Source organism: Syngnathus acus, chromosome 4 (genome assembly GCF_901709675.1).
Source record: "Syngnathus acus chromosome 4, fSynAcu1.2, whole genome shotgun sequence".
Taxonomy (NCBI): Eukaryota; Metazoa; Chordata; class Actinopteri; order Syngnathiformes; family Syngnathidae; genus Syngnathus; species Syngnathus acus.
Genome location: NC_051090.1, coordinates 7,143,096 through 7,167,348, shown reverse-complemented (window position 1 = coordinate 7,167,348; position 24,253 = coordinate 7,143,096). Strand labels below are relative to the sequence as shown.

At 41.1% G+C, this 24,253-nt stretch overlaps 4 protein-coding genes across 7 annotated transcripts; 1 reads left to right on the top strand and 3 right to left on the bottom strand.

Moving 5' to 3' along the window:
- Nucleotides 1-457: 457 nt before the first annotated feature.
- clcc1 (chloride channel CLIC-like 1) lies at nucleotides 458-6,051 on the bottom strand. The gene is made up of 10 exons (XM_037248879.1): nucleotides 5,788-6,051; nucleotides 5,561-5,668; nucleotides 5,381-5,491; nucleotides 4,722-4,937; nucleotides 4,382-4,522; nucleotides 4,214-4,313; nucleotides 4,017-4,114; nucleotides 3,547-3,693; nucleotides 2,875-3,426; nucleotides 458-2,506 (listed from the first exon to the last, which is right to left on the bottom strand). Exons 1-10 carry the CDS (start codon nucleotides 5,914-5,916, stop codon nucleotides 2,417-2,419), a joined length of 1,692 nt encoding a protein of 563 aa, XP_037104774.1. The 5' UTR covers nucleotides 5,917-6,051; the 3' UTR covers nucleotides 458-2,416.
- Nucleotides 6,052-6,359: 308 nt separating this feature from the next.
- ftsj3 (FtsJ RNA 2'-O-methyltransferase 3) lies at nucleotides 6,360-12,324 on the bottom strand. The gene is made up of 21 exons (XM_037248845.1): nucleotides 12,136-12,324; nucleotides 11,903-12,008; nucleotides 11,659-11,705; nucleotides 11,510-11,589; nucleotides 11,311-11,410; nucleotides 11,006-11,200; nucleotides 10,814-10,929; nucleotides 10,437-10,541; nucleotides 10,229-10,329; nucleotides 10,066-10,152; nucleotides 9,851-9,991; nucleotides 9,377-9,512; nucleotides 9,014-9,201; nucleotides 8,760-8,877; nucleotides 8,585-8,666; nucleotides 7,917-8,058; nucleotides 7,681-7,778; nucleotides 7,484-7,586; nucleotides 7,106-7,289; nucleotides 6,925-7,019; nucleotides 6,360-6,849 (listed from the first exon to the last, which is right to left on the bottom strand). Exons 1-21 carry the CDS (start codon nucleotides 12,200-12,202, stop codon nucleotides 6,594-6,596), a joined length of 2,547 nt encoding a protein of 848 aa, XP_037104740.1. The 5' UTR covers nucleotides 12,203-12,324; the 3' UTR covers nucleotides 6,360-6,593.
- Nucleotides 12,325-12,575: 251 nt separating this feature from the next.
- Nucleotides 12,576-17,405, bottom strand: plaat1 (phospholipase A and acyltransferase 1). 3 transcript variants are annotated; one of them, XM_037248917.1, is made up of 5 exons: nucleotides 17,379-17,405; nucleotides 14,098-14,147; nucleotides 13,675-13,807; nucleotides 13,227-13,495; nucleotides 12,576-12,784 (listed from the first exon to the last, which is right to left on the bottom strand). In XM_037248917.1, the coding sequence occupies exons 2-5, from the start codon at nucleotides 14,122-14,124 to the stop codon at nucleotides 12,683-12,685; spliced, it is 531 nt and encodes a 176-aa protein (XP_037104812.1). In that variant the 5' UTR covers nucleotides 14,125-14,147; nucleotides 17,379-17,405; the 3' UTR covers nucleotides 12,576-12,682. The 3 variants fall into 3 exon arrangements, with proteins under 3 accessions (XP_037104812.1, XP_037104810.1, XP_037104811.1); XM_037248915.1 differs by lacking the exon at nucleotides 17,379-17,405 and adding an exon at nucleotides 16,854-16,961; XM_037248916.1 differs by lacking the exon at nucleotides 17,379-17,405 and adding an exon at nucleotides 15,117-15,340.
- Nucleotides 16,329-23,209, top strand: mfn1b (mitofusin 1b). Of its 2 annotated transcripts, none has more exons than XM_037248855.1 (18): nucleotides 16,329-16,457; nucleotides 16,903-17,055; nucleotides 17,840-17,975; nucleotides 18,229-18,391; nucleotides 18,643-18,767; nucleotides 18,892-19,000; nucleotides 19,148-19,255; nucleotides 19,344-19,497; nucleotides 19,679-19,746; nucleotides 20,494-20,615; nucleotides 20,750-20,876; nucleotides 20,966-21,070; nucleotides 21,150-21,252; nucleotides 21,357-21,583; nucleotides 21,739-21,918; nucleotides 22,019-22,215; nucleotides 22,421-22,555; nucleotides 22,773-23,209. In XM_037248855.1, exons 2-18 carry the CDS (start codon nucleotides 16,908-16,910, stop codon nucleotides 22,840-22,842), a joined length of 2,277 nt encoding a protein of 758 aa, XP_037104750.1. In that variant the 5' UTR covers nucleotides 16,329-16,457; nucleotides 16,903-16,907; the 3' UTR covers nucleotides 22,843-23,209. The 2 variants fall into 2 exon arrangements, with proteins under 2 accessions (XP_037104750.1, XP_037104749.1); XM_037248854.1 differs by having other exon boundaries at nucleotides 16,329-16,556.
- Nucleotides 23,210-24,253: the final 1,044 nt, after the last annotated feature.

Sequence of the window (24,253 nt, the reverse complement as noted above, 5' to 3'; positions counted from 1 at the left end):
TACAATAGAAAACAACACCGATCCTATACATTATTCAAGATTCAAGAATTTTTATTCGCCATGTTTGAGCGTGCCAATCAAGGAATATGACTTCGAATTATTATTATAATCATAATTATAACATTATATATTATAATTATAGGAATTATTATAATTGCAATGCTGAGGTCATGTTTAAAGCAAAATTACAGTAAAATAACAAAATGATCATTACTGTAGTAGCAGTTTGGAGGAGTGTAAAAATGTACCGCATCAGAATATTAGTCACACCTTTAATGGAATGGAAGTTCAGTTGTAAACCACTGCAAACTGAAATCACACAAATAAACACATTGTGGTTTGAGCACCTACAATTTCTAAATTTACATTTTGACCATATCCATCAATAATTGTGGCTCACATGTAATTTTCTCACCCCGTGACTATCTTTTTGAATATTATCATTTAAAAAAGCAAATTACAATTAGACATGAGGAATGTATTGTGAGGAATAAACTAGCAACTGTGGTAGGCCGGTTTCACTAATAGGTTTTAATGTCATTCCAACCTGACCTTAAATGTTGTCACAAGCTCCTCCATGACCTGTAAACTTTCCAGTGCCAAAAATCAAAGATAACGTCACTGCTTTTCCTAATACCTCATTACTACTTACACTAAATATTTTCTCATGTTATGCAAGCAGCGGCTTCATGGCGAAATCTGCGGCCCCGCCCATCTGATGTGCGTGTGACATATAATCACAAACAAAAAATTGTCAGACATTTTACCAGCTGGAATGGAGTATGGAATGAGTTCACAGGGGCCCCCGACAAACATCAATTTTAGTTTCATGAGCCCACCTTTAGCGTTTCAGTGCGTTTCTTATTATTTTGTTTCGTTTGAAATTATATATTCATCTGTGGGTGACAATTAAATGGCTTGAAAAGTGTTCAATATGTTCTTTAAATTCTGCGTGTTGGAACATTAGCTGCCACAATTTTTCCCCCCCCACATGCAAGTCAAACAATAACTAAAAAAATTGAAAGATTTTAAAATTCATTTAGAATTGTTTATACAAATAGGTTTAATTGTAAACACACAATCCCAAACACATAAATATCATTGTAAATTCGTTTGACATTACCCTAACACAGAAACGACCCACAAATGGTATCTTTTGATAGTGGGGTAAAAATATATGATTTAGAACTTTATCTACCCTACAGCGGGGAAATTTAATTGTCATAGCAGCGTACAAGAGTGCAAGAATACGCTGCTGTGACAAATAAATGTCCCCACTGTGGGATAAATAAAGTTATATCATCATCATTATATATTTTATCATTTATCAAAGGTTGGGTGCTGGGTTTGCTCCCTCTCAGGCAAATATCTCCGATTATTTAGGCTTTAATGCCCTCTTGTGGCTTCTCAGGGCTTAGAGGGCACGAAAATGTCAGTCTGTAAAGCGCTTTTACAGAAACAGCTGGTGCACTCTATGAAGTTGTTTCATTTTTGATAGAACTGCTGAACCACAATTCAAAAGCAATTTCTGGTTTTCAAGTGCTAAGTTGCATTACGTCTTTAATTTTATTACATTTTTGTCTTTATCTTATATTTCTTTCATTGACGGGGAGGTGGTACCAACAATTTTCTCCTAGTTAGTGCTTATGAATTTAAAATTTAGAATGTTGAAGCCCAAAACCGCCATCAAGTTCAAGCACAATGACACTGTAGCATCAGTCTCGAAATCATTAAATGTTAAAAGGGTTAAAAAAAAATTGCAAAACAATATTATGAAGAATAAGTCCCCAGTGTGGGTACAAAATGTACGGCACATCACTGTTCTGGACTGATGAGACATTATAGACAGATGAGCATCCCACTACATCAGGCATACAAATAACAGGTAGACTTCCCCAGTTCCAATTCTAATCTATTCTCACACCCTCATGCTGACCAGCAATCTACAAATGCAAGCTCCCTGTTAAACTTTGGGTCTCATGAGACCTCACCGATAATTATACAAAAAAGAAAAGAAAACATGCCTGAGCATCCACCTTTAAGACTTAAAATACAATTCTAAAAGTACAAAAACAAATGTATTCACATAGAAAAAAAATTGAACACCATTCCTGATTCAAATTTTGCTTTAAAATGGCATCAACTGACACTTCCTACTTTGTCAAACCGTGCACTGTAACCAAAAAAAGATACAAATTTTTCTTCTGAGCACCACAGGTTCTCTTCAACGTGCTTAAAGTGCTTAAGTGTTCGCCGGCAGTTCATACAGAGTATTGACGTCTCTATTTGAAGAGCATTTACTGCAACAGCAAGTAGCTGTTAAAGATAAGGGCTACTCAGCCTCCAACTCTGCAGAGATGACATCATTTTGGCACTGTGACATCCACCGGTGAAGCCACAAGCTCCAAACGTAGTTTCATCCTGTCTCTTGAACAGGCCTGCCGAGCGTTTCCACATTTGTCAGTGAGACAGGCGGCGTCGAGTTTCCAGTTGAGGCCTTTGGGTCCTGCAGGGACAGGTATTGCAATATAACATTGGAAGTGTTGAGACCTTTCAGTCCTCCAGAGACCGGTATTGCAATGCAACATTGGAAGTGTTGTCCAATTCCTACTCTCAGTTCCAGGTCCTGAAAGTTTTGCCCAAAAATAATCACGTCGACCACTCCAGACGTATTACAATTTAAAATTCAACCAGGAATCTCTCTCAAAGATCCAAAGAAACTTGTTCAAATCCGCTGCAAGTCATGTGGGACTTCAGTTGAGTGAACCTCTGAAGGTTTAACCCCAGAAGTCTGTTTTCCTTTGTCTGTGGCTTATTTGTGACACACCATAGCGGTGATGTAATGATAACCCCAAAACAGGAACTACCACATACCTGAGCTTTTATCTGCACATTATCTTTAGGTAGAGTCTCTGGAGGTCCAGATGGCTTCCTCTCTTTGGTGTCGTGGTCTTTTGGCTGTTCGGACTGAGAGTCTGTGCCTTTAGTTTTGGCGTCAACCTGTGACAGCAAAACACCAGCGGCGCCTCTTTGCTCCTCCTCTGCCTCTGCATAGTTGTCAGAGTCAGAGTCCGCTTGAGGATCGGCCTCGTCCCCCTGCCCTGCCTCGACGCGTCTCGCACGCCTTCCCCCATCTACGTGGGAGGAAGGGGCGGTGCGCAAAGTCTCCACAAACACCCGAGCTGGCCCTTCTTTGGCTTTGTTGGGCCGGGACCTGCAAAACTGATCCCTCTGCAATGGCGATTCATTTGAATCGCGTCGTGGACGAGGCTGCGCCATGTCCCCTGCTTCCATGTGGCCACGGTCCTCGATTTCTTGGAGACGAGGCTGCTCCGGTGGCGGTATGGCGGGATCCCTTCTGTCACGGCGTAGAGGTGCAGTGATTCCGTACTGGAAAACTGCCTGCACACTTCCATACATGAATACCTAAAAAGAACAATTTGTCTTTTAGTAACATTGATTTTTCTTGACTTGATGACCCTCTCCGACTGCAATACTTGGAGGACAATGCGCGACTCAACATGCTAACAATTCAGGTGACTTTACCACAATGGCAAGCACAATCGTGAGGAGAACAGGAATCTGTAGGGTGATCGGAAGATCTTTGAGGAGCGCTCTCAGGAACTCGCTGATCCCCAGGCCGACGTGCTTCAGTGGCTCTGTGATGAAGGTGGTGATCGTAACCGAGATTGCCTTCACAGAAGGAAACGTTCACATAACTCCACTGCGACTTAGTCATTTTTGTTTTCACCCACTTTAAGCACTTGTTAAAGTATTGAACTAACTAAATAGCAATATTTCAATCGTTCCTCAAAAAATGCATGTTAGATTGACTAAATATCTGAAATCACTGATGAGTGTGAATGGCTGTTTGTCGACTTGTATCTTGAGAATGAGGATATGCCCCATCTCTTGCTCAAAGTCCGAGATATGACTCAGCTGACCCGCAGACAGAATGACGTCAAATGTTGCTGACATTTTTTTATCCGTATTCAATGTTATCTGGCGGCATGTACCTTGGTGGGAGGTACTAGCAGAACAGGATTGACCATGAGGACTTCATAGTATCTCTTGCAAGGGTCATCCTGCAGAGTTAACGTGCTTCTGAACCACTCTGCAAGGATGCAAAGCAAGTTATTTCTTTTCATCTGCATCATCACATGAATTGTATCTACACTTCTTGTAAGTAGCGTGTGCCGTTGTTTCAACATACCTTTCAAACTATCGCGCCAGTCAATCGTCTTTACCCCAGTGCATTTGTCGTTGATGCTATGCATCGTCGCAATGTTCCTTTGGTGCTCAGCAAAAGCAATCTGACAAAAACAAAGTCTTAAAACCAGTGTCTACAAAGGAAGTCTATGTTTCAAGTATCCCGACTCACCTTGTACAGATATAACCAATTCCAGACAACACTGACAAAGAAGCAGATGGCGAACAGGCGTTTGAACTGCACTAGCCAGGAGATGCAAGACCACAGCTGAGTGCAGATGATGACCGTGAAAACCAAAACACATAGGGCCAACTAGCAGAAAACATAGGAAAGAAAGAAAACAAGCATCGTCATGACACAATGTCAATAGGTTGGCAAAAATATGTCTGTCAAAAACATCTGACTTATAAAAACAAAGTTAGGATTTGCATTCCTGTACAGAAAATTGGATATTATTTCAAATTTTGAGTCCAAAAAATACACACGTCTTCAGGACCTCCCCCGTTCTTACCTTCAAAAGTGTGTCCAGCTCAACACCAAAGGTATCTTCAAAGCGCCACTTCCAAACCTCGTAGTCGTGTCGTCGAAGGTCTACCAGTAGCTGACTGATGGCGTGGTCCAGGGCGCCTGATCTGCAGCCGTCTTCCCCATCAAGAAAGGTCTGAATCTCGGCCATGGCTTGGCCGGACAGTTGAATTGTGGCATCATAGTTTACGGAGTCTTGGGGCTGTACAAGTGTGTGTGGGGGAGGGAGGGGGGGCAGAAGGTTTCTTTCTATCTCTTCCAGTTCAGTGTCAAATATATTGTCAGCTAAATGTTGTTGTAACTTGTAACACCCTCGTATCTAGAGGATGACACATTCTATTTTGTATGTCCATTCCGTCCTTTCATGAGATTTTTCCATCAAGAACCACAGATATAATCATAGCAAAGCATATAAAGAGCAACAACTACTTTACAAGGAGCATTTCAGAGCACGCTGGCAAGTTTGTAGGATCAGTACATATGTATTACATACTGGACTTGGACTTTTGAGAATGCCTGATCTACAATAACTATGATAACATACGTACGTGGCTGACTGTAGTAGTGAATTGTGAAAAAAATATTATATTGACAACATTTCAAAGTACGTTGACACTACACCAACGACAGGCAAAGACAACGTACCTCTTCAATTCTTTGTATGTCCTTAAGGAGTCTGCTCAGGAATCTTTTAAAAACAGGATTACATGTAGCCTGCTGCGGGTTGAGTCTCATACTAGTCATTTGGGCTTCAACCTGAAGAGAAGCAAAATGCAAACACCGTTTCTGTACACAGCGTTTCTATAAAAGTATGCAACCACTCACCTGAGTTTGTAAATCAGACAACTGTTGGTTGCAGACCTTCAGTTCACCTTGCCCCCAGTCGTCGTGCCCTTTTCTTGAGATTGGGACATTTAAATCCCTTACTGGTTTCTACGAAGAATGTGGTTAAATAAATTGATATTAGCAAGCAGTCCATCACATTTCATTTGCATTTATAGACAAAGATAGCGATTATTTAGTCAGGTGGGAATATTAAGGAATATCTCTACCTCAGCGGGCTTCCTCATGGTTTTAGTGGTAGCGTCGTAGTTGAGCAAGTCATATGGGTCAACCCAGTCCTCGTCCAGCTGTTGACCAGAGGCCAGAGTCAGGTAACCGAGCAGGACGACAAGGAGCATCGTGACGACTCTATCACTTCACGGCCACCTCTCAATCTAGTTAAATGCTGCTAGTCACGATTATTGCTGAGATAAAGCATTTAGTCTCCGGTGCAGGGGAATTCTGGAGTGGACGCGTGTCGCGTATTTATTGCGTCAATTAGGCGGTGTCAACCGTCGCGTATTTATTGAGTCATCGTGTACACGCAAAGCATTCAGGGAAGTGAGCGCATTAGTAGCCGAATCATACGTCAGGCGACCGCCATCTTTTGACAGTAACGCCCTGGAGTAGTAGTAACTCACAGCTGTTATGTTGGTTCAGCTGTCATGATCGCGTGATGTTAACACTAGTTATTTGATATTTTTAAGAACTTCAATTTATATATCTAAATGTTTGTAAACTAAAAATTGTCAGTTTCACCTAATATGTGGTGTCAAACGCTGATAAAATGTTATACAAATTCCACAATCACGTCAAAACCAATTTATTGCAAATATGTCTGTATCTTATTTACAAAAATGAATGGCTACATTTCTTAATGACAGACCTCAACTTTCTGCAATTGAGAGTTCAGACAAACCACTGTTCTTAGAAAAGCAAACACATTTTACTACTCCCACCAGGCCTCCAAAGCAATATTTGATTACAGCTCTTTCAATCAGACAGAAAACAAAATGTTCATGGACCTATTTCTCATTTATGTTCCTTTTCGCCCTTTATTAGTCTTCCCCCCTTTTTTGCTACCTTTTGCCTGTTTTCCTTTTCCTTTGCCGCCCTTTGTTTTCTGTTCTTTCCTTTGCATCCCACGCATATCTTTCTTCATGCGACTGTCCACCACTCTGAAGACGCCTTTGAGGCCAGCAGGCCGCTTCACTTTCCTCCCAGCTCCCTTTTTGGCCACGACATATGTCACTTCTCGCTTCTCTTTTCCCACGCCGGCTTTCTTGTAGATACTGATAGAAATAATAGCAACAAGAAGACAATTAGCCAAATGGGCATTGTTGCATTTATCCCATGAAAAACCAAACCTCTTAAGCTGAGCCATCTTCTCCCTCTCAGAAATGTCCACTGTGTTCACAACAGCCTCTGCTTTCTTCTTAGCCTGCTCCATCTTCTTCAGCATCTGATGAGAAAACAACAAATGTTGTTTTTTACAAACTACAACAAAAATGTGTAGTGATGCCAAAGACCCAATTCACTTGATCTTACCCTCCTCTTCTTCCTGGCCTTGGCCTCAGCAACTTTCTTTATTGGCCGGGCGTTGATCTCCTTCCACTTCTGTTTATACTCCTCCACCATCTCCGTGGTGACCGGCACTGGCTTCTTCCGGTGTTTGACCTCGTCTTTCAGGAACCACTCAGGTACCTCCCAAGGCTGATCAGAGGATGCAAATCTGCAAAAGCATCAACTTGTGCTGTTTTCCTCTCCTTTCATCTTCAATTTTATGTAACAATACAAGAACCTCACACAAATATTGTTACATATTTACAATTTTAGCCTTGTTTTGTCATACTGCACAGACTGTATAGATATCTCATGAAGAGCTGGCACTCTTACTGGCCATTTGTATTTGGCGTACCCACGCACCTGTGGAAGGAGTTGTCCACCAGGTCTTTGGTTTTCTTCCGGGATGTGGCAATCTGGCAACCAAGGGCAAGGCCTTCAGCATCCAAAATGCGTGCTTTCTTACCTTAGTGGGCAGAGCACAATAACACATGTAAAGTGAATCGTGATTAATCAGAATCTGATTTTTCACACGTTTCCTAAAGGCAAATTTTACTCACTGGTGCTTTCCACTCGAACGACCTGGAAGTTGTCATCATCGTCGTCACCCAGACCTTTCCCAGTGGCACCCTTTGCCTGCTTCAACTTTTTAATGTGTCTAGAAGAAGCAGTCAACTTGTTATTACTTATTAACTGATTATAAATGTAATGTTATTGCTTATTTATGTAAAATGTGCCATCCCTCTGCAAAACTAGCACCACTTTAGTATGATAAAATTGAAATCAATTTAATTACTCTTCATCATCACTGTCATCTGAGTCACTGTCACTGTCTTCCACAGCTTCCTTTGAAGGTTTCACCTCTTCCTCGACTATTGGAGCAGCCTCCTCCTCCTTTTCCTCTACTTCTTCTGCTGCTTTCCTCTTTATGCCTTTTCCTTTAAAAGAAAGAAAAAAATAATAATGCAATAACAGATTATTGTCAAAATTAGATCAAAGCTATTTTTCCAAGGTCAAATTTAACACTTTCATTTTCAAAACATTTCACGATTTCCAAAATGTTACAATATGCCTTTTTTCAATGTTACAAGTTCATGAACATAACGTCAATTATAATCAGGTGCATAAATAATTTCAAATTGCTGTCAGATTTTAGGAGGACACAATCAACATTTTTTTAACATCCGTTTGATTAAATTAATGTTCATTAAATCATCATCATCGATTTAAAGTCCCCTTTCCAGGCATTAAATAAATAAGTATAATATTTTAAGGAATTTTGTGTCATTTTTCAAATGTGTATTGCACTTGAAAAAAGAAAATACTGCTGGTTAATGGTTTTCCTTATTCACTTATTCTAAAAAGATTAAAAAGAAATGCTAGTTACAATTTAGAGTTCTTTATCCAAAATACAAGCACGAGCCAAATACAAACAGCATATTTATCATTCTTTCTCAATGTTACCTGGTTCCTGGTTTTGGAGCCACTGTGCCTGTCTGATCTCACTCTCAGCATCTCCTTCCATCTCAATCTCAGAAAAAATATCCTACAAAACCACACAAATCACATGGGTCATCTACAGGTGGAAAAGAAAGAGTCATTTGATGGATTGCCTTGTGAGGTAAACGCATGGAGACACCTTGCTGAACCACAAATTGGTTTCACGCTCTCTCTTCTCATCTTTTTCTTCAAGTTCCACCATTAAGCCACCCTCTTCTTTGTCGTCATCCACCTCCTCTTCCTCAGCGAATGTCACTCTGAAGACAGGCAAACTGTACATTAGCCTCCATCGGATTTTCATCATTTCTATAAACATCATGATTCAAAACAGGCAGAATGAAATTGGACAATTCATTGCAGACAAGCTCCACTCTGCTCATATCGCTCACTCACTTCTTTTTGTTTTTCTCCAGCTCCTTCTGTCTAAGTTCCACTTCCTCCATGTCATCGTCGTCCAAGTCAGAGGCCAGGGACATGTTATCTGCTTGGTCCTCATCTTCATCGGAGAGGAAGAAGTCGTCCTCCCCCTCTGCTAGCGAGTCTGCTGCTTGCATGTCCCCCTTGGAAATATCAGCCAGCGCCTGATAGGTGGGAGGAAAGAAGAACTTTCTCAACCAGTGATCAGCCAACCACCAAGCAGATGGTTCAGACTTAATTTAGCCGCATACGTAAATACTAGTCAGGATAACAGAAAGCACAGAAGAAAATGTGTGTGTCCATCCATGTCTGTATGTGTGCGCATGTTAGCGCCCTCACTTGTTTCTTCCTGATGGTGGCGAGGGAGAACATGCTGACGTCCTCATTGTCAGCAATGGAGACACCTGGCAGATCCATCTTGAGCTCCACCCTCTCCCTCTGCTTTCTGCGCTCTTTCAGCAACTTCCTCTTCTTCCTGACAGCACAAATACTCAAATATTATAATCGAATAGAATTCAATACTTCCATCAGTGGAGAGAAATCTGCTGTCAAAGTATTCCTCCGCTTATCTGTGGAAATTCACTAGTTGAGGCAGTTTGTGGTAGAATTGTATTTTAAGCTAGTCAGGGAGATTTGCTTTTTGCATCAAGGCTTATTCAGCAGGGGTCCAGCAGGTAGTAAGGAAGGGGAAAAGCTACCGGGGTTTGATACGCACTTCTGAAATTAATTTGATTCAACAAGAAAACAGATAAATGTCAATGTGTAAGACTTTATTTCTATATTAGGATGAGAGCATTTAACCAAGAGTCGTACCTCTTGAGATCAGCCACCTCCTCTGCTTTCAGCTCAGCCAGTTTATTCTCAATTTCCTCTTCTTCATCACCCTCCTCCTCTTTCTCTTTCTTCCGCTTTGGCTCGCCATCCGAATCGTCTCCCTCTTCGTCAGAGCTTAGCCTAAAGAGGGAAGATAGAGGATTGGCATTCAACACGCTTGGGCAGAAACAGTGCACCATCGTGGCAGTTTATACTTGATGTCCTGGTCAAGCTTCTTGGCCTCATCCTTCAATTGCTTGGCCAGGTATCTCCTCAGCTTGGTCCTCCAATTCAGCAACGTGCTGGGTTTGAACAATGGAAAATGTCAGTACCTTGGAGCTTGTAAAGAATGGCACTCGGGGACGGGAACGTTTTTACCGAAGTTCTTTGCGACCCAAAACTTTTATGTCACGACAACACTCCTTTATCTCATCTGTGGTGGAGCTGTGAGCCTCCAAGATTGGGTTGTCAAAAGTAATCTACAATAAAGAACAGAGTGAAATATGATCATTTTAAAAATAATGCTTTACATTGTTTTGCAGAAGCTCAAAGTGCACAGCTAAAACTGTGTAGCTTGACTCCTTACCTCACTGGCTTTGGCCAAAAAGTCCACAGGGTTTTCGGCTTTGACAAAAGCCATCACAGTGTAACTGTGGAAAAGTGTCAGGTCGCCATCACTGTATCCCTCTGCCTGAGGCACAAGAAGACCATCTGGGTCAGCAGAAGACATTAGAGCCATGGAGTTTTGCATTGTGTATGAAATGTTCTTATAGCTATGTGGTTGTTTTAAATACACAACATAATTTTGATAGAACCGCCCCCATACAGCGATCAGATACACATTTATGCTCACAATTTGTTTTTTTAGTTTAGGTCTTGTAAACACAGAAATGCTAGGACACATTATTTTCCACTCTGGGTCCAGTTTTTTTGGTCCCGATTCGCCCCACACACACACCGTACCTTTGGCTTCTTTTCCACAACAAGTTCTCTCACAGTTTTGGCCTGCACCTCCACCTCTTTGAATGCATATTTGGGGTCAAAGAACTTGGGGTCAATTTTGTCTGGAGCTAGAAAACCTGTGTATAAATGCATAGAATGATTAGTTTACCATTACAAATGCAGATATTATTGCAATGCAAATCTGCTACTGACCCTGGCAAATAACAAATATCTCAGCTGACTCATTCCTAGATGCTTGGGGCTTGGTGGCTTGAACCTTCTTGAAGAACTGCTGGAAGATCCAGAGTAGAGGCTGGTAGTCTTTAGAGCGGAATACCTTTGTGACAAAAGTGCCCCCTTTTGTCAAGAACTCAGAGGCCAGTTTCAAGGCCATGAGAGTCAAGTGGGCTAGTAGTAAAAGAACACAAATGGCATGAGAGGGGTTGGCTGACACAATAACTAATTACTCTTATGAAGTAATTTGCCTAACATTGCTGATTTAGACAAGTGTCACATACCCTGGGAGAATGCATCGTGCTGCCAGTTGGCTCCTACATTTGGAGCGCCATCGTTTAGCACAACGTCAACCTTCCAGGTATGTAGTTCCTTTTTGATGGCCTGCATGGAGGTAATAAAATTATCCAAATGAAGGTAGAACAAGTTGATGATGATGACATCGTCCAGCGTTCAACATTTCACCTACCAGGCAAGACTTACCTGTCTACATTTCTCAGTGGTGATGTCTTCTTGAAGGGTCACTACATTGGGGATGGGCTTGATGGGCACCAGGTCAACACCTGCAAGGAGTATATGTACACTTGAAATTTTTTTTCAAATTTACTGGGTCAGGGTAGAAGTGCACTCACCAATAACAAGGCTAGAAACAGGCATAAATTTGGACGCCACTTGCAACCTGTAAAGACATGTCACATCAGCAAAACCAGTCTATATTATCATGACATTTCTCGTTTTGTTTTGAAATTTTTCTCATACACATTGTCGACTTAAGGATTTATTATTCATTATTTAAATTTGATCTTGCAACTGTTATATTCTTAAATCTACAATCCACAAAGATAACTTGAAATCACATCAGGTGAGGTGACTAACCATCCTCCAGGAGCAGCGCATAGGTCCACCACAGCTCTAGCTTTCTGTAGAAACTGGTATTTACGGTTAAGTTGGATGAGTTTGAATGACGAACGAGATCGATAACCTGAAAAGGACAAGACAAATAAGAATTAGGTACCATGTTACATTTGGCTGTCTTTGTCGCTAGCTAGCATGGCAGAAGTGCTATTGCTAAAATAAAAATGGATTATTTTACAAGCTCGTTTCGCTACCTGTTTCTTTGGCTAAGTGGTAGAATTTATCTTTTCTGGTCTTTCCAACTTTGAGTTTCTTCCCCATAGTTGTGGTTTTAGCGGGTTTAATTTAGCACAGATATCACTTCCAAGGAGGAAAAAAAGTCACGAGCATAGAATGAAAACAACACGTGTGAGATTCGGTGCGCACACATTGTACGTCACGCGTTCCGTCTTCTTCGTCTGCTGCTGAAGAGCCGCGCTGACGTATTACAGCGCCACTTGCTGGCTTTACCTGCTTGCTGCATATACTGTCCTCTTATTTTGTACGTACTGACTGATACGTGGGTCAAGAAGACACTGGTATAAGTAAATTTAACTATAAAAACAAAAAATGAATAAATATTAGTACTACAAGGTTGAAAAATAATTCATTTAAAATGCATTGAAGAGAAAAATTAAAATAACTCACACGCAGCCCTGTGATATGTTTCTTTTTATTCGTGATTCTTTTCACCAGCAACCTATAATGGCTGCTGACTTTCCGTAGGAAATGTCTTAAACCGCAGCAGCTGCACTGGAGCTGTCAGAAGGGCCTGTTTCTGGATCGAGTGTTAATCAGTCCCAGGACAGAGAAGGCACTTGCTGCTGCCGTGACCAAACTGATGGCCCCAATAGCTCTTGTAGCCTGCCAACACAAAAAAGAAGGCAGAGCAGAGGGAGGCTAAGAGAAACCTGTTGCCACAAAAGCCAGCTTTTCTATTTACAAACTGTCTGCATTAGAAACAGTGGTGTCAAGCAGCGTGTCACCTCCAGTGTGTTAAATGGTATTGCGCAACGTCGGCATCCTGGTGTGGAGATGACCTGACCCTCATTTCTCACGTGTCAACAGAGATGCTACCACTGGTGTCGACATACAGCATATCAAATGATCTGATTTTTTATATATAGTAGGAGATGCAGCATGTCAGCTGCATGCTGGACAAAATTCTCAGGACATTCCTCATAATTACTTACATCCAACATTAATAATATGAGACCATTTTCAAGTGCAACGGCCACATCCTTATATCTAAAAATGCTGAGGACAAGCATGACAGGAGATGGGTGGCTTGAGTATAGTAAGTCACCTGTTCAGAGACTCCCTCTCCATAGCGCAGCAAGGTGACAAAGTGCTCGCAGTTGCTCCCCAATAGGTCGTAGGACACCTCCTGACCAATCAGGACTTGTGCTCGCTGGATGATCTCACAGACTGGCAGGGGCGTGTGGTTGTGGTCGTACTTATTGTTGACACGATACGAGTCACTTCCTACCACCTCCTTCAGCAGCTGCATGCGGACCACTGCCTTGCGGCTGAAGACGGACTTCACGCTGGACATGGCGGCCGCCTGGCTTTCATCTGGAGAGAAGCGCCAATGCAGTGATGATGAGAGAGAAAAAATGACAGTCTGCAGAGGGTTCAGATCACACTTTTGATATGAATTCCTCATGCAGTTCTTTTTCTCGACCTAATTAAATTGTGCCAGTGGTTCTAATTTTGTGTCTGCTTAGTGTGTGTGGTCACAGATTAGCACTGACCAACAGGAGTCAAGTTGATGATATAACCATCTCCCAGGTAGAGTGCCCAATGCTGATAGGCTGGTCTGAAGATCTCAATGAGGTCCCCTGGTTGGGGGTCGCCAGAGGGATCAGCAGGGTCATTAGAGGCCATCTACACACAAAATGAAGACAGTTGTGTATTTGTACTTGGAACACAGTGCTTTAAAAACTTTTGATGCCATTGATAGGGCTGTTCAAATACAAATACATCTCAGTAAATATGAATATTGACGAAAATGTCATTTCTGTTTAAAAATATATATATAATACAGTGGAATCACTAAACATGGAGTAGTTTCCATGTTTTAATTTTGAGGACATAGCTATAAAGACAACACTAAGTTGCTAGTTGCTGAAGATGTTTCAAATCACGTTCAAAGACGTGATTTCGCGTGAACTTACACTAGAGCTTTGTTGTTGTCTATCCATCCCACAACATGCTTCCACAAGTTCTGATGAGGGAAAAAAATGAACACAACGTGAGTCGACTGTCATCTGATGCTCCAAAAATATATTCAAGTCCCGGTAAGAAAATATTATGTTGATAGTTGTTTCAGCAATTTTACAGTGAGTATTTCATGACATACAGTGAATATAAAAAGTCTACACACCCCTGTTGAAATGTACTGTATGTATAGAATTCTTGTGGTCATGATTGGTAAAAACAAACACGTTTTCAAAGCATTATCAAGATCTTCACCGAAATGTAATTAAGGAATATATCTAGTGGTGGCCCAAGTATAATAGGCTTCTAAGAAATAGTGGGCAGAGAATGCTAGATGGGGTTGCACACCATGTAAAGGTCACTCGTGCATAGCCTACACACCACACAATACCACTCAGCTCTCACACACACAAACAAACAGACACACACAATTCACACAACTCGCTGCTCCTACAATAGCACTGACACAATGCGGAAGCTGACAGAAAAATACTTTGAATCCATTTTATGTTTCAAGAAAAACACTTCCATATGCAAAAGAAGAAAAATTATTAACTTCAGGGTGGATGATGGTGACACCTTTACAGGGGAGCAGTTTCATTGCTAATGAATATGTGATGATGAGACCTTGATGACGGGAGAAAGACACGCCATTTTGATGAATGGCATTAGTGGCATATCTCCCATCACAAATGACAATAAAAAGAAAATATTTAATATAAATCTCAACAGTGGAGATTCCCAAATATTAGCCCAAAATGAGCCTGTTCGGACTGAGATCTATTAGCCACAGAGTTTCTTGCCAATAAGTATTGTGAATCGTGTTTGTTGTAAGAGAAATTATTTGTAGTATTCCTTATTATTAATTCATGTGCAGAGGAACATTTTTCTGATTAGTCTTTTGAGCTAGAAAATTTGGGACACCCTGCTGTCACAGTGGCATACAGTCGAAGAACATAACAGGAGGAATACTTACTCAAACACAAGCAGTTTTTTCTTTCTCACCATTTTAATTCTCCATAATAAGTCCAAAAATGACCATAAAATAAAACCAAGCAGAAAGAGAAAACAGAAAGGGATTAATTCCAAGTTCTTGTGATAACAAGTTTAAAGTTAATTGAAGTCCCAAAGCCAAAACAGAAGCTGGACGTGTGTGTTCAGTGTCTCTGACAGATGACTGCACTATAGGACACACACACTCACAAAGACATAGAAAACACAAACGCGAGTACAAAGAGGCGTTTCCTCTCCTAGTGCCCTCTCGAGCACCCAATAAAAGCAAAATGGATTTTGAATGACATGCAGGAGAAAAATTGTATCTATTGAAATCTTCGAGGGAGTTGAAAACATGCATTAAATATTTTCTTGCACTTAATGTGGGTTTTCTGCCATCTTTGAACGGGAATTCTGCAAAAGCACATGGGAAACGTGTACGTGGTTATTTTTTATTTTTTGCTTCAGCGCCTTTGCAGTTGAGGAGTATATCCTTTACAGTATATATATGCATTTGAGTATTACTATTGTGTGCATAAATAAACAAAAATACATGCATCTTATTAATGCACAGCTTGTTAGAAAGGTGCGTGTATTTGTGGCGACCCAGTAACGCTGATGAAAAATTGTATGGCATAGCAACCTACAAGTTTTGGAGACAGACTTTTGGTCGTAGTTTTTAATATAGAAGCTTATTTATTTGTAACTACCCACTAATACAGTTAAGTGCAATTCTTAAACAGAAAAAAATAGTAATGCGATGCGTATAATTCATGGTATCATTCAGGTGAGCCATTCCATTATTAAACTGTTGTCATAACTTCTGGCTCCTCCCCCTTAAGGGACATAGAGGGGGTCGGATGAAATTCTTTGCTCTGATTGGCTATCGCCACCGTGTCGTTTTACTATGTGGCGCTGACTGTTGTGTCAAGTTAATTTAGCACGACTAAAATCGGAAAATCTTTGTTAGAAGTTTCACAATAATTCTGTGTGTGACATAATCCAAAGTATAATCATTTCGTGGCAGTAAGAACATATTTCATAAAGTACTGTGTAGTAAATTAATTTTACGTTTTGTAATATTTGTAAATAATTTTTGACTTTTTTTTGTAGTGAAAGCAAGCGCCTCAAGATCAATTACTTTTATTTTGAGTTTTTCTTCTTCTATTTCCGGCAGAAATAAATTACAACGAGTGACGATAACTGAAGGTTAACGATTGGCAGCAAGTGTGATCTAATGCACGCAGGGATTAACAACACTGTCATAGAGGAGCAATTTGTGTGTTTATTTTGAGAAGACGGCCCTGGCTGTTTTAGGACTGTGGTAATAAGATCATCAACGCAAAGTTCGCTACATTAATGTTTTGATGACTGCTCGTTGTTTGCAGCAGCGAGCTAACAACTAACTGGCTAGCTAGTCCAGGTACGAAGGTGTCAGATTATCTAAACCTTTTCAATCCGTTCATTCAATTAATTGATGCTTAAAACGCCAAAATATTGTGGTTTAATCATCCGATTTTAATTGATGAAGTTTGCATGAGCTGATCTTGTTTACATCTACTCAGTCTCCCCTTGGTAACCGATCTAAATAAAGTAACAAGTCGCTCGCATTCTCAACGTGGGTTAGCGTCATTCATGCTCTGAATACTGTATTCACCAAAATTTAAGAGTTTGATTACACACGTAACACAATAGGTCTCACGTTGCTATCCAGTCTTACCGTTATTGTGTACTCACTTTGACCTTTTGTGACCACTGTGATTTTCCAGTCACAATGGCCGTGGCCCCAACACTTCGACGCACCGATTCGGCCAGAGGAGAGTTTTCCCCACTGAAACACTTTGTGGTGGCCAAGAAAACCATAAGTGACCTTTTTGAGCAGCTTCTCAATTACGTGACGGAGACCTGCGAGTTTGTGGAAGGTAGGATGGGTCATCAGCCAACTTAAATCCCTCCAAAACGGTCAATCAGTTCTGACATTAGAATGTAAGACAAAGTACCGAGTATATAGCCTTGTGGAACACCACCAGTCTATTTAAATGGTGTCCTCAATTTATGATGGGAGTTCCAGTCCTAAAATGCATGTTACAAATCTATACTAATGCAGCTGTAAAGTCATATTTACTATAATTATATGTATGAAAAACAGTTGTAGGTCACCAATCCAAAACAAGCAAATGAAAAATAGTAAATATTGTTGTAAACAAGCAAGCCCCCGTGGGCCACATGACATTGTTATGCTTACCACCTTATCCTGAGGGGTCTATTTGTGGTATGGTACTTATTTGTTGACCACACACTCAGCTATCAATTGCTGCTTGCGTTTGTTGGAGTGAATGCCAGGGTTTGAGCATGCAAAAAGTTCATGTATATAAAAAAAATACCAGCAATGAAATTTATCGATTAATTACGTCAGTGTTGTCTTTTCTAAGGTGATTGTATTCTCAACAGTGTTTATTTTGTTGTGCACTTTCCATTCCTGTGCATTTTGTGATTAAATCATTTTAAGAATGGCAGCGGTATTCATCCAAAGATTTTTTTTGTTTTTGTTTTGATCTGTATTAGATAACATTTTTACACGTTAAACCTGTTGATATGTTGTCATTGATCTTATCATATAGTGTAGGACATTGTTGCAATATTCTTATTCTAGATTATAACCCTAGATTACTTTTGTGTCAATATTGTTTGTTGCTTGTTGAACAGAAACATGCAGCGATAAAGCGATGGGGAAAATAGCAAGTCTGGATCAAAAGTTGGAGATCCAGGCTTATGCAGATAAACTTGCTGTCATCAAGGAGGTGCTGGCTCGCAGACACATGAAAGTGGCCTTTTTTGGAAGGTAAACACAAATGGGACCATAAATCTTGTTATTTTATGGATAACTCACAAAGATTTTGTTGTTTTGATGTTTATATTCAAGAGAAATGTTGCTTTTTACTTTTAATCCTTAAATCCTTGGTGTGACTGTGTTGCATTACCTCTCGTATGTTAAATTTCTAGAACCCATTTTTTGGGAGATTCACAGAAACATGCCTGAAGCATTGCTCACTAGCGTGAACAAGGTCCATTTGTTTTCAATCGTTTGCTTGTAGGACAAGTAACGGTAAAAGCACAGTGGTCAACGCTATGCTGAGGGACCGCGTGCTACCCAGTGGTATCGGTCACACCACTAACTGCTTCCTGAGTGTGGAGGGGACTGATGAGGATAAGGCCTACCTCAAAACTGAGGGCTCGGAGGAGGAGAAAAGTATCAAGGTCAGTAGTTGTGGTATTTTATTCCCAAACATTTAAATGCACCTAATCAAAAAAAAATTCATCGAAATTATGTTTCTTCACAGAAATGGGACAAATGTTAGAAAAGTCTACAGCTACCTTATTTTCCTCGCACATTCCAAAATACGCATGTCAGAAATATGTTGAAAGTTTTCTTTTCACCATTTAATTTTGGTCATACAAAGAAGATCCCAGTTCTAAATGTCCTGAATGTGTGTTTGCAAAATCTGCAGACAGTAAACCAGCTGGCTCACGCCCTGCACATGGATGAGAGTTTGGATGCCGGTTGTCTCGTTCGTGTATTTTGGCCAAAGACCAAGTGTGCCCTCCTTCGGGATGACCTGGTGCTAGTAGACAGGTATACAATAATACAGGATGCAATTCTTTCACCATTTAAAACGGATTAAAATGCATGCAAAATGAGTTCAGGTTTTATAAATTTGTTCTTTGCCTTATTAAATAACTGCTGTGACATTCACCAGCCCGGGCACAGATGTCACATCAGAGTTGGACAGTTGGATCGACAAGTTTTGCTTGGATGCTGATGTCTTTGTGCTGGTTGCCAACTCTGAATCCACGCTCATGAACACGGTAATGACACCCTTGCTGCGATCTTGTTATGAATACTATATTTGCTGGAGAAAAAATGAGGGCAAATTCAGAATCAACGCAAACAAAGTAGTTTAATTGCTTCTCAGAATAAAAATGTTGTATAATGTATTTGATCCAAACAACTAGGAGAAGCACTTTTTCCACAAAGTCAACGAACGATTGTCAAAGCCCAACATCTTCATTCTCAACAATCGCTGGGATGCTTCGGCAAATGAACCGGAATACATGGAAGATGTGAGTTGGGACACACAGATTGCTGCCTCACAGTACTGAGGTTGTGGGTTCCAATCCAGGCTCTTTTCTTCCCGCTCTCATGCTCCAGGTGAGAAAGCAGCACACAGATCGTTGCGTGAACTTCCTTGTGGAAGAGCTGAAGGTTGTGGACCGTGAGCAGGCACCCAACCGCATTTTCTTCATCTCCGCCAAAGAGGTGCTCAACTCCCGTATGCAGCGGGCACAGGGCATGCCCGAGACAGGTAACCAGGAGAGAATGATTGATGCCGCTCTATTTTTTTCTTTAGACATCCACCGCTTTTTTTTTTTTTTCTGATCTGCTCTTCGGTTCAATTAACATCTTGACTGAGTGTGAAAGTCAGACTGGTCGCCACACAATCACTCAGTAATTTTGAATGGCGATTGCATCATTCCATTCACCAGGTGCTGCCCTGGCTGAGGGCTTCCAGGAGAGGCTCACAGAGTTCCAGAACTTTGAAAGGAGGTTTGAGGTGTGTATGCATGATTTTCAGTTTTACCTCAGCATCGTAGCAGAAGATAAAAATTGATATTCTGCTGCCGTTGTGAAAAGGTCCAACTGGTGTAGTGAAGTCGAAGGTGGTCGCTCTCAGGAATTAAGACAGAACCTCTGTCATTTCACAGCATCTTAACATGAGTCCCTGTTAGCTTCTTCTATCAGGCACCTCTTCAAACAGGCTCCCACGATCTTCTTCTAGAAGCAGCCAGTGTGCTTTTTCCATCAAAATGCGTCTTCATTGTTGAAGTCTAGATTCACTAAGGCGAGGGCATTTACTTTGCATTTGGATATAATTCTGTTTTTAATAATTGATTTTGCCCCATATTGAGTTGTTTTTACAGAACAAGTAGCTTATTTGATTTTGTATCATACAATGTGAAAGCTACATAGTCAAACACCTCAAAAGCATCACACACACACACTGAAAATCCCACTGTATTATGTTGACCACAGTTTTCATGTCCCTTTTCATTTACTGTATGTTTGTTTGTATTCATTTATAATTTTGCTGACGCTTCACCGCCACCTTACTGTGACTTTTGACTAGTTGGGGGCCACGGGATGTGAGATGCACACTCTGCTGCTGTCGTTTACACGCTTTCATTTGCCTCTTTTGTTTTAAGTTAAAAAGCAGCAGATGTGCGTCTCATCCTCTTTTCGCCCTCCATCATCAGCCCCGACAAATGTCACAGTAACGCACGCGTGTGTTATGGCCTCGCAGGAGTGTATCTCGCAGTCAGCAGTGAAAACAAAGTTTGAGCAGCACACTATCAGGGCCAAGCAGATCACAGAAAAAGTCCAGTGCATCATGGATGCCATCAACATCGAGGCCGCAGAGAAGAGGTGAGTCGCACGCGTCACGTGGATTTTGAAGCTGTGGCTTGCGAGAAATGTGAGGAGGAGGTAGGAGTTGTCCGATTTTACCCTCTGACTCCAAGACGAGTGTCTAAAATGGCTGCCTGTTGCACGGGTTTTAGAATAGCAGCACTGGAGGAAAGGGAATATCTAAAAGACCGGCTGGACTTTGTGAAGAATCAGCTCAGACTGCTGATTGACGACATCAATAAGAAGATCAAGGCCATCAGTGAGGATGTGGAGTCAAAGGTAAAATGCTTTTTCAACATGAATGACTGTTTCTATAAACATTCCTGGTTGTGGGAAGATGTGCTGTGCTGACTTTGTCCTACTTTGAGGTGTCCAACGCCATGAGTGAAGAAATCTGCCGTCTTCACGTGATTGTGGAAGAGTTCCATGCGGACTTCCACCCATCGCCGCACGTCCTCAAGCTCTATAAGTCCGTAAGTAGAAGCGCTGTGTTTTTCTTCCTCTCGGTACTCTGGTTTTAAATGAATGACAATTTTTTTTTTTCAATGCCAGGATCTGCTGTCGCATGTGGAAGAGGGGATGGGCAAGAACCTGGCTTTCCGCTGCTCAGATGCCGTCAACGCCTCCGTCCAGTCGACTCAGAGGTTTATGACAGGTAGTTAAACCCCTGCATATTTGTGGCTCAGCATTTGCAAAATTTGCAAGTATGTAACAGACAGACGGTGCCCCCGCCCCATCTGTGTCCTCTCCCATCTCCAGAGAGTATGCTCCCTTTACTGCCCTCTGCCAACCAGAGCCAAATCCACATGCTGATGCCCAACAGGAAGCTGGACCTGAGTTACGACCTCAACTGTGCCTCGCTGTGTAGCGACTTCCAGGAGGACATTGAGTTTCGCTTTTCTTTTGGCTGGACGGCGCTAGTGCACCGTTTCCTGGGATCAGTCAATGCCGAGAGAGCCCTCAAATTGGTGGACCAGAAATTGCAGGTACGGCCTAGAGCGATGATTCAGTAGAATTATACATTGATACCCAATTTTGTTTTTTAAATCACTGCAGATATTTTCTCACACTGTAAAATAAATGAGGTAATCAGAGTGTATCTGACATTCATGCTCACGAATATCACTTCCATGTCCATCAGGCCTCTCTACCTGCACTGCCCTCGGCCACAACGCCCTCCTCGGGACCCCCGTCCACTGTCGCGCTACCTAACCACGGGACGGCCGTCATGAGCCAGGAAGACCTGATGGTCGCCATGGCGACCAACGCTGCATCCCTCACCTCCCGCACGTCGATGAGCGCGATTGTCGTTGGAGGAGTGGTATGTCCTTTCAAAAAAGATTTGATATGGATCCAAACTGTGAGCCCCCATTTTACCTCAAATTAGTTTCGTAATACTAACGTGTTGTCTGTGTGTTAAGGTGTGGAAGACAGTGGGGTGGAGGCTGATCGGCATGATGGCCTCCCTCTACGGTTTGCTGTACCTGTACGAGCGCCTGACGTGGACCACCAAGGCCAAGGAACGCACCCTGAAACGCCAGTTTGTGGATTACGCCACAGACAAGCTGCAGCTCATCGTCAGCTTCACCAGCACCAACTGTAGCCACCAAGTGCAGCAGTAAGTGACTGCACACAGTGGTTATCAAATGTCTACACACTCGTTTAAATGATAGCTTTTTGTGTCGTAAAAAAAATGAACACAATAATCATGTCAATGCTTCCATCATTAATGTGATGGAAAGTTGGAACAAAATAGTTGGAACAAAAAAACTGAATGACCCACAGAATTAGTAGAATTAAACAAGCATTCTCTGTGTTACCAGGGAGATGGCGAACACCTTCGCTCGGCTGTGTCATTTGGTGGAGCAGACCCAGGAGGAACTCGAGGCAGAAATTCGCCGACTGAGCGCCAACATTAATCAGCTGGAAAGCGTCCAACTGCGCTCCAAGAGGTTGCGGTAAGTCTGTAACAATGTATCATTAGAAAATTAATCAGGTCATAAAGTTGATTATTTACAAGAAAAAAAAAAGACTTTCCACGCCAGAAAACATTTATTTCTTATTCCGCTAAAAAACATCTCCTTAATATGACCTTACTCTCCTAATGCAAACTATATTTTTGTAAGTATAACATTCCCCCCCCTTAATTCACTGTGTTGTGTGTGTGACCTTCAGGCACAAAGCTAGTGAGATGGAAAAACATTTGGAGACATTTACAAAGCAGTACCTGCAGCCTCAACAATAAAGACAATCCTCCCAACTTTCTTCTTCCACTGAAAGGCACAAACAATCCAAGAGCAAAAGCATTTTTTTGAATCCTTACAGCCTATGATTCTGTTGTCTATTTTTTTTAGTTCCATAATGAATTGATTATTCTTGAGAGTAAACTACTAATTTGTCATGAACTTGTCCACTCCATGTAATATTATGAAATACTAACCAACTAACTAATGGGGTGCTATATTTGTATACTAATGTACTTCACACTGTGAATACAACTTGTTTTTTTTTCGGGGGGGGAGGGCAAACCTTTGTGAAACTAATTTGTTGTGTCTGTCAGACTGTACATGCATTTTAGCAAGAAAAATACATACATTTACTAATGAAAGATATTTGTGGTCTTTTGTTTTTAGGACCCATGTCAATATATCTGCACAAAAATGAACACAAAACAACTTCCATCTCACCGCACATAACATATACTACTATTGTCTGCCGTCTCTTTTCACAGCATCAGTCAAAGTCTTTTGTCAAAAGCGTTTTTTTTTTTTATTGATGACAATAACTCATGGCAACATATCACCAAGCCACTGTACAAATACAAATAACAAAAACAAAAAAGATCTGGTGTGAAAGACTATAAAAATTATTCTATTTGATTATTTCACACACTAGCACTGTAAAAGAATTATCATGGCACCGAGTCCCTGGTCATTACTGGCTGAGGAGAGGAAACAGGAAATAAAGCAACGTAGAGTCAAAAAGGCAGTGCATCATTTGTGATAGTGCGGTGGACATGGTTGTGGTGGTTAAATGGCACTGTCTGCATGTGTTTGTTGTGTTGAATAACTCCAAAGTTACAATGTATGTTGGCACTGAGGTTGACACGTGTAGAAAACAACAGCATTGTTTAGGCCGTGGGTCCGATCAAAAAAAATGTTGAGAACATACAAAACGTTCATACAAAAGTATGAAATTAAATCAAAGCAGCACCTTTTGTTGTTTTCATGCGTACAGTTGTGTGCTCTGATGGTTGTTGGCTTTCTTAATAATCACAGGCAAGGGAAGAAATGAGCCCATTTGTCTAATTTAATTAAAGATAAAGTCCAGTAAAGCCAAAAAGGAAATTGACTAGGGTCATTTTACTCTCTCGATATTTTCTTGGTGCTATCACCGTTGCTGTAAATGAGTTGGTTCATTTAGCTGTGCTAGTTAACGAGTTACATTACAACCAAATTGAATAATTGACCTCAAATGTCCAACACCCACAAAGTGCAACCAAAGCAAGTAATTTTGATAACCATAGAGAAGGTAACGGAATAAATTGCGCCATCAGAAAGGGTATGACTGCTAATAATTAGCATGAAGCTGTTCGTGTTCCATCATATTCAACAAAATTTGACTTGTGGTTTAAAAAAAAAAAAGATAATTCAAAT